Here is a 9,691-nt window from a genome sequence, read left to right on the forward strand (position 1 = left end):
ATCGCTATAACAAAAATAATAATAATAATTGCAAATAAGAAAGAAATATTGTAAACATTACTTAATTGAGCGAAATATATAATTATGTTTATTTGTTAAAAAAAAAAGTAATAATAATTGCAAAAAATATAATAAATAAATAAATATGTTTTCTATTCTCTCGTATATTGTCTTTTTGCAAATCTCACAAATATTTTGTCATACTTCAACTATTTTTTATTTGTTATTATTATAATAATTTGACAATAATTTTCAAATCAAATCAAGACAATATGAAATACACACATTGTTCCATTTAAGTAGCGCATCTATAAAATAAATTCAAAACTATTGAAAATTTGAATTTGTTCCATGAATGCCATAGCTAGCTCCAAATTTCGTTATTTTTCATTGGAATATGTCTGAGTACATGAAATTTTAAAATTAAAATTAGTTTCAAATATTGCTAAGATTATGAAGTTAAATAATTATTTACATAATTTAAAAGATATATTAGATATTTATCTTATTGGTTACAACATTTTTATAATTACAAATTTGTCTCTTAACAAAACTAATGTTGCCAAATAAATTAGCTTCTAAATATGCATTATCAACTAATTTGCTCGTGTTAATAGTAATAATTGCAAATAAGAAAGAAATACATTACAAAAATATTTTTTATTAATTTATTTATTTTTGAATACTATCATTACTAATCAAGTGATTAGTTTTTATTTTCTTTGTTAAAATAATCAACAACATCCAAATGAGTAACATCAATTTGAATAAGATTGAGGTCACCTTCACAAATAAATTTTGTCTCGATTTTTTTTTCTTTATTATTATTGATGCTTGATATAGATCAACAAAATATTTGCGCGTATGACAAGTACGTGGCCAATAACATTTATCACCATAATAATAGCATGAATTATTTTACTCGCTATTCTGTCACTTTTCTCATTCTTTTTGTTAATTTTATTTTTCACTTCTAGTGGTAATTCTTTTTGTTTATTATTTTTCCACTTCTAGTGGAATGATGCGTCTTTTCTTCATTATCATGTCCATATCTAAGAGTGTGTCCATCATATTATTTTCCACTTCTAGTGGAATTATTGTTTTGTTCAACCATAAGAAGACAAGAAATATACTCAAAACATTTCTAGAAATCTTCTTCAGGAAGATTAAATTATTAAAAAAAATATGAATATCACATTAATTTTTGCACATTATTTAAATTTTCTTCATTATCTTTCCACTTCGGGTGGAAATATGTGTTTTTGTAATAATCACCATAATAATATACTCATTCTTGTACATCCACGTCCACAAGTTTTTTTTCAAATTTATTATTATATATTGCTACATTTATTTCAAGAAATGAAGCAGAACCAATTGAATTATTTTGTCCAACAACTCGTTATAATGTTTTCAACCATAAAGAGATAATAAATCAACTTAGAATATCTCTTAACTTCTTCAAGAAGATTAAATTATTGAAAAAGAAATATGAATATCATGTTAAATTTCCGCATCATATAATTTTTCTTTATATCTTCTTCAGGAAGATCTTCTGAATTTAACAAATTGATTGGATGTATATTCTCCACCTCTGTCACTTCTTAGCACCTTGATTTTGAATATACTTTGGTTCTCAACTAGAGCTTTAAACTTTTTGAATGTATCAAGTGCTTCTGACTTTTCTTTGAGGAAATAAACCCAAGTTATTCTAGTAAAATCATCCACAAAGATAAGAAAGTACCAATTTTATCCTTCTGATGGTGTTTGCATTTTGCCACAGATGTCGGTGTGAATTAACTCCAATGGTGAGCTTGCCCTCCATGCACCCTTTTTTGGAAAAGAGTTTCGATGTTGCTTGCCTCGAATGCATCCTTCACAGGTTTGATAGTTTGTGTTGATTTCGGGTAGCCCTTGCACCATCTCTTTTGCTTGTAGGAGTTTGAGTGCTCTATAGTTGAGATGACCGAACCTTTTGTGCCAAAGAACTGACTCATCAACTATTTCGGTTTGAAGGACCAGATGTGGAGTATGCTTCAATTGTAACATGAAATTTCTTTTGTCTTTCATCCCAATATTCGCTAGCACTTGGCCATGCCGATCAATTATCCTGCAGCCATGCTTCTCAAAATGCACTTCATAACCATTTTGAACTAGTTGCCCCACGCTTAGCAGATTCTGCTTCAAGTCCGGTACTAGGAGCACATCCCTTATCAACCGTGAACCCATCTTAGTATGTATTGCGATGTTTCCCTTGCCCTTGGCTTGAACCAATGCACCATTTCTCATTTGAACATTTGTTTCAAATGAGGTGTTGATTTCATGGAAGATCTGATGGTTGCCGGTCATATGACTTGTACATCCACTATCTAGATACCAGATGTTGTTTCTTTCTTCACTTGCAGAGTGACATGCATAGAAGATGGTTTCTGAATTTTCCCTCTGTTATGTGAAGTTGACTTGAGCAGGAGGTGGCTGGGCTTGATTTGTGGCTTGGTTGGTTTGTTGAGAATTGTTTGTTCGGCAGAGCCGAGCTATATGGCCTTTTTTTTGCATTTGTTGCACTGTTTGGTAGACCAACAATATTTGGTATCGTGGGAATCCTTCGTACAGATTTCACACCACCGGTTGGCCTTACTAAATTTGGCATTACCATTTATTTCAGGTTTTTTCTGACTTTCTTTTTTCCGAAAATTTTCAGATTTGAAATCTGGACATGCCTTGAAGGCATTTTCATTAGACAAGTTTCTTAGCAATTTTCTCTCTTCATGTGCTTCAAGAGAACTAATCAACTATTGTATGGGTAGGGTTGCCAGGTCTTTGGACTCCTCTATAGCAGTAACTATAGAATCAAAACTCTCAGGTAGGCTAATCAACATTCACAAATTTTTGATCGGTAATATCTTTATCACCAAGTGAATGCATCTGATTAACTAAATCCATAACTTGTGAAAAATACTCTTTTACCTTCTCTGAGTCTTTCATTTGCATGTTTTGGTATTGTCTGCGTAAGGTTTTTAATTTGACAACTTGCACCTTAGCCGATCCTTTGAACTCTTGCTGCAACATGTCCCAAGCATCCTTTGATTTGGTTGCATTGATGATGCATGAGAAGATGTTTTCTGCTACCCCTTGTTGAATAAGGAATAACGTGGTATACGTGGTATACGTGCATCTTTCATCTTGTCTTCCTTCAATTGCTTTTTCTCTTCTTCTTTTAGTTGGTGTCCGGCAGCATATGTGGTATAGCCATTTTCAACAATATCCCACAAACCTTGTGAGAGTAGTAGAGTCTCCATCTTCACTTTCCATATGCCATAGTTGTTACCGGTCAGCATAGAATTGCGCCATGGTTGCGCCTGAAGACATTGTTTCAATGCTTCATCGATGGGAGATATTCTTCTACTCTTTGGATTGCGCCCTAACTTGGCTCTGATACCAATTGTTATAAACAAATAAAAAAAATGGCTAACCAAATAGAGAAATTGTAAAGAAGAAGAAGAGAAGACGGAGAGAGTTTCTGCAGCAAAATCTATAATTAACTTGTTATTCTCGTACACCCCAAACACAAATACAAAAGCTGATTATATAGCCTCACATACACAAAACTGACTACTTTGACTCCCTAAATTAACTATCAGCTCTTCTATTTTAGCTACTGTTACAACTAAATAATGCTAAATATAGTCCCACAAACATTAAATAACTACCCACTTATATTTCTGCTGCAACAAATCTAAATATAGCTTAAACACATCTAAAGCACTTCTAATCTAATTTTGACCTTCAACAGTTTGTGTTTCAACAGCAATTCAGCAACTAATATACAGCCGCTACAATACCATATTAATGCTGTACCAGTACTGGCGACCTGAAAACTCAATCAGGTGAGAAAAAAAGAAAATTATAATCCAATTGATGAAGTCATTGTTTTTTTATCAAAAGAAATATTAATTTGGAAACCTACTGATATGTAAGAGCTGTTAATTGATCCAGAGAAGTAGGAAGAGCCCCAGACAAGTCATTATAAGATAAGTCCCTAAAAAAAAAATCAAGCAACATCAACAAAAAACTGAATTTCACCAATGTAGGAAAGAAATTGCAATTGCGAAATTTATTTAACAGCACAAAAATGAAGATATTACATGCTACCAACTTAAACTGTGTTTTGATGGGGATCAGTGCAAAAATAAGGATTTCATTAAAAGGTAAAAGCAACATACAACGATTTCAGAGCACTTAGATCTCCAAAAGCTGATATAATGGAACCAGTCAGTCCACTGTATGATAGATTTCTGAAATAGAAATTATTTACAAATCAGTTTTAATAGCTTTTCTCTTTTTAAGAAATAAAATATATGGAAGTCTTCAAATACTCACAAGGCTGTGATCCTCAGATTTTTGCTGGAATCACAGTCCCCTCAGTACTAAGGAAAAAAAAAGAAAAAAATAATAGCTTTGGGAAAAGGGGATCAGAGCCGGTGGTCGGTGGTCGAACGACAGGGCGATCAGTGGTCGGTGGAGAGGAGGAGATCGAGAACGGAGAGGAGGAGGTCGGTGGAGAACGGAGAGGAGATTGGTGGTCGAACAGAGAGAACGGAGAGGAGATCGGTGGAGAGGTGGTCGGTGATCGGTGATCGGTGGTGCGTTGATTTCGTGGGACAGGAGATGATCGATGCGCCGGTTTTTTTTTTCTCTTTTTTTTCGCGGGACAGGAGATGAAGAGAGGAGAAGTATCAAGCGTATTTCAGGTGACCTTCTGGGACCGGGCCAAATCGGTCCCATAAGGGTGTGGGCGCCGGTCCCAGAAGGCTTTGGGCCAAGTCCGTCCCCAATGCTTTTTTTTGTTTTTTTGTTTTTTTGGAGATCTTGTGCGACCGGCGATCGGTCCGATCCCAAAAGTCGGTCACAGATGAGTCGTTTTGCTGTAGTGTTCAGATCAAATTTAAATTTAAATTTTAAATACATAATGCATCAAATAACATGAGGCCGAATTTATTTATAGGTTATCGTTCATAGACAAATTAATATGCAGCCAAATTTATTTATTAATAAAAATAAAGATAAATAAATTTACAAGGAAGAAACTAAATTTAAGGAAATCTTATTTTATAGAAAAGACGTCATGGTTTATGAATTCGTATCGTCTGAGTTAATTCAAATTTTGAGTTTAGAACTGGACCGTCAGATTTAAATTTGTACGAAAAATATTTGTAACGGTTTGATGTATTTTTAGTAAAAACTGAAAGTAGAGAGTTATTGTGGTAAGTTTGGTAATTAATTCAATCTTTATTCTATCGATTCTATTGTAAAAACTGATAGAAAAGATTGTCCAATTTCTTCTATCAGTTCAGAACTGTGAACCGTTAGAAGAGGTTATACTTCTTCTATTGATTTGTTCTTTAGAATCGATAGAAGAAGTGTCAATTTATTCTATCGGTTCTACACTTAGAACTAATAGAAGGAGATGACTTTTTTTCTATCGTTGGCTCTACACTTATAACTGATAGAAGAAAATGATATTTTTCTATCGATTTTTCACTGTAGAACTGATAGAAGAAGATAATTTTGAATTGAAATTTCAACCAAAATTTCTGCAATGTTCACTAATTTCTCACTTATAATTCAGAACAATGAAAACATCTACCTCTCCATTTTGTATAGGTTGGTGAAGGAGGAAATCTTTATTTAGAAGTGTTATGGGGGGGAGAAATGGGTTGGTGTGCGTGTAGTAGTTTTGCTGGATGATGGCTTGGTAGTTTTGGTTGAGGTTTTAAGAGAGATTGGAGGAGAGGGTAAGTTGCGGCATAGGTAGGTTGGTATGGTCTGTAGAACTTAGGCTGAGGGTGTGTTGGTTGGTTGGTTGGGGCTGAGTTGTGTCGCCTGGACACTGTGATCCATTCTCCCTTTGTCGTCATGGAGAGATCTAGCTCTTTCACCCTTGGTCAGCTTGTTCTTTCTCTAACCTGAACTTTGATCACATATTTGTAACGTTCATTATACACACAGTAAAAGAAAACGTACAACCTTCTAGTTCAGCTTTTCAATTGCAATAAAAATCATCAGTATGGTGCTTGTGTACGTGCACTAGTGCTGTATGTGCAACTACAATGCCAAAAAAAAGTTCAATACAGAAATTTCATTTCAGAATACTGTAATCATGCATCACAACAGTTTAATAATGTTCATGCATCAATTTATTAAAGCTGAAATAATTCTTGCACAAAATGGGTATAACAGCAAGCATCAGATCATAAGCAAAGGAAAACTTCAATTTTATTTTTCCGACAACCATAAGCAAATACATAGCATAACAATTACAAACATAACCGTGCAAGTCCCATTTAGTCGCTGGCCAATTATAAAAATTTGCATATCTTCAATTATTATTAATCTTAAAAACTTGTATAGGTAACCCCTCCTGAAACACAACATTTGGAAATGCCGTGGGCTCCTTGTTGTTGCGCAATTCCCACCTATAATTCAGAACCAAATGATGTAGGAAGATGGCTAATTCCATCTTTGTTAGCTCTGCTCCAGGACATAAACGTTGACCACCTCCGAATGGCATCAAGTCTACTGTGCTTGCTGACTTGTTCTGTATGTAAAAAAAATGACCCAATTGTTCAAACATTTAAAAAAGAACTTCACTTATATATTGGTAAAGAAATAGTAATTGAAGCCAATGTCATGCGCTTATTATTAAAACCTCCAAATGAATTATTCAAGAATTAATGTTTTTTTTGTTCATTTATTCTGGTTCAATGGTGTTTTTTCTTCTTCTTCTTTTTCTGACCTGCCACCTCCAAGGATTGAACTCTTGTGGATCTTTGTAAATTGATCCATCCAAATGAAGTGAAGAAATAACAAGAAAGACCTTCCAGCCACGCGGAATGTCGTAGCCTTCAATATTAAATTTATTATGTTAATTTGGAGTTTTACAGAATGAACATTTCAATAAAGATATGCATGTACTTGTACTTTTACCTTGGTAATGTACTTCTTCAATGGCTTTCCTATTCAAGAATTTAACAATATTGCCTAGCCTCAAAGTCTCCTTCACAACCTTCATACATCAACAAGCAATACAAATAACTTAGTTTTGTTAATTAGTATTATATATTACTACTACTCTATAGAGAAATCTTGATTAAGAGATAATACGTACGCAATGTGTGAACTCCATCTGCTTGTAGTCTTCCCAATTTAGATTAGTTGCTCCTCTTTCAGTCTTTTTTCTTGCAATTCCAATGTGCTCGTTCTAATTAAGATATTAGAAACATTATTAATAACTTCTGATATGTACAAAGAATACAAACTTGACTATAACAATTCCTTTTGTACAAGGAACGACAGGGAATCAATTAAATCTAGATAACTTTTTCCTCTACCCTTTAACTATAAATAACTTATTTCTTAAGAGATAATAATAATAGAGCCGCCCAATAGATTATCAAAATATCACTTTGGCACTTTTTGTATTATATATGTTATCAATAATAAATTGACTTGGTTTGAAAAATCCGTTGCTTATAATTTATAGAGAAGTGTTCCCGTTGACTGAGATATTACTTTGGATTTTAAATTGAAGTATTAGTGATTAAAATTTTAGTTTACCAGAATAAGGAGAAATTAAAGAATTACTGTTATGTATAAAATTTCACAAACTACTGTTTACTACAAGGTATGGTTTGAACTTTGAATTATTAATTGACAAGAAAAAGATAAATAAAAATGTTTATAACCCTTAATTCTTGAAATGCTCTGGGGCAATGACCAAGAAAGAAAATGGTGAGAGAGAGTGCGACACTTGAGGTCTCAAAACCACCAAAGAGCAAGCCCAAAAGAAGATCAAGAATCTTTTCCTTTGGTAGTTTTAACTCTGTCAGACACCAACAAAGCATGTCACTATCTCCTTTCGTTTCTCCTTGCCTAATCTCCTCCATCCTTAAATCCACTATGCGTCCAATCTCACAATCACTGATCGAGACTGCATTGTCAAATAATTTTTAAGTAATCTTATTTCCCATGATGCTATAATTATAAACCAATATATTTTCTTTTTTGTAAAAGAAGTGTTATGCACCTTGAGAGCCTTCCAAAATGGAGTTCCAGGGAAATTGAGAGGCACGGTTACAATTCCTGGCCAGAAATTGGCATATTTTTCCTTTATGTCCTCTGTTTCTGGCTTTCCAGGCTCCATGCTAAGAATATTCTTCGCCATTATATAAAATGTAAACTGCATAGATAAAAATAGAATACAATATGAGGAATGGCGAAGAGAACGTTCTACATTATCAGTAAGCATTGTTGTTACTGTTTATATATATGCTTGATTGATTTATGAATGTTACAGTACTGGTCAGTCTTATGTGCCGTAACAAATAAATTATAGGCCAATTTTATGCCACTATGTCATTTGTCAAGGTATATATGTACTGGGTGATATGTTGATTTTAATAATTTATAGATATGTACCACAATCTTTAGAGCACATTACAATTTTGGCCTATTGTTAGCATTGTTATATTACATAACATAATTCTGTTACCTACCTTGATGGCTTCCTCTGTGCCAGAAATGCACAGTCCATCCTTCCACGAGTTAATAACTTGGAGCACATTGTGCTCTACATCTGGCAAGAAACGAGTACGCAACTTGTCGTTAGACAGGAATTTTAGTGCAATAGATCTCAGCTCTTTGTGTCCTTCACCAGACAGTGTTAATAAGGACCGCTCCCCGAAGATCCGCCTGACAGTTTCTGGAAAAGAAAGATCAAAAAGTCGCCCCTCATTTTGCAGTATAAACCGGTTGAACGCTGCATCGGTTGAGACTATTGTTGGTCCGCCGATATTTGATTTAAAAATTTTCCCATATCTACAAATCAAGAGCAAGATATGTTTAGATTTGCGTGAAACCAATCTCATCTAGACTTCTATTCACATAAATTATTGTATACCCCTATCATCGTCATTAATTTAGGTACAAAAGTAGCACTTCTTTTAGATTATTACAAGTGCTAAAATAGAATGGTTAACATACTTTAACATTGACCCATTTCAAGCAGATTTTGATTTTAGTTTTAAATCTGATTGAAGAATTTCCTATTAACAGTTAAAGTCGGAATCCTTCACTCTAATTTTAATTAGACACATGCATGATCACACATTAAGTTATATAATTACCTGTGAGTATGGTCTTCTAAATAGCGACCAAGAGAAAAGGGAGAATGATACTTCAGCATAGCAAAGGTTTCTCCAATAAATGGCCATCCCATGCTTCCAGGTGGGAGATTGGGTCGACTCTTTCTTTTTCCTTGCTTTCCATAGAGAAAAAGAATTGAAGATAGAACAAGGAGCAGCAGAAGAAGAGAGAGAGATGAAAGATCAATGCTATTGATGTGTGCCTCCATCTAGTGTGAGTGAGTGGGAGTGGGATAGAGTCAAATTGAGCTGATTTGGGCTGAATTTAAAGCTCAACTAAATGAAAACTAATTATTAAAAGAGCATGCAGGTTTAAGTTTACTGAAACAGATTAATTTAGGTCCAAAGATAAATAACTGGCTTTTAAAAACTAGTGAGAGTGAGAGTGAGAGTGGGAGACTCAGTAAAATTGAGCTGATTTGGTCTGAATTTGCAGGTAAGGTGGAGATTACGATGTACATCCATTCAGTAAAGCAGCTTCAAGATTT

General features: G+C 33.9%; 1 protein-coding gene across 1 annotated transcript; it reads right to left on the minus strand.

Annotated features, from left to right (window-relative positions):
- Positions 1-6,254: 6,254 nt before the first annotated feature.
- On the minus strand, positions 6,255-9,412 carry LOC144563655 (cholesterol 22-monohydroxylase CYP90B52-like). Its single transcript, XM_078313133.1, has 8 exons — positions 9,186-9,412; positions 8,556-8,877; positions 8,087-8,204; positions 7,746-7,990; positions 7,169-7,261; positions 6,976-7,066; positions 6,797-6,915; positions 6,255-6,598 (listed from the first exon to the last, which is right to left on the minus strand). The coding sequence occupies exons 1-8, from the start codon at positions 9,410-9,412 to the stop codon at positions 6,380-6,382; spliced, it is 1,434 nt and encodes a 477-aa protein (XP_078169259.1). The 3' UTR covers positions 6,255-6,379.
- Between the last annotated feature and the right edge of the window lie 279 nt (positions 9,413-9,691).

Source organism: Carex rostrata, chromosome 12, assembly GCF_964058835.1.
Source record: "Carex rostrata chromosome 12, lpCarRost1.2, whole genome shotgun sequence".
Lineage (NCBI taxonomy): Eukaryota > Viridiplantae > Streptophyta > Magnoliopsida > Poales > Cyperaceae > Carex > Carex rostrata.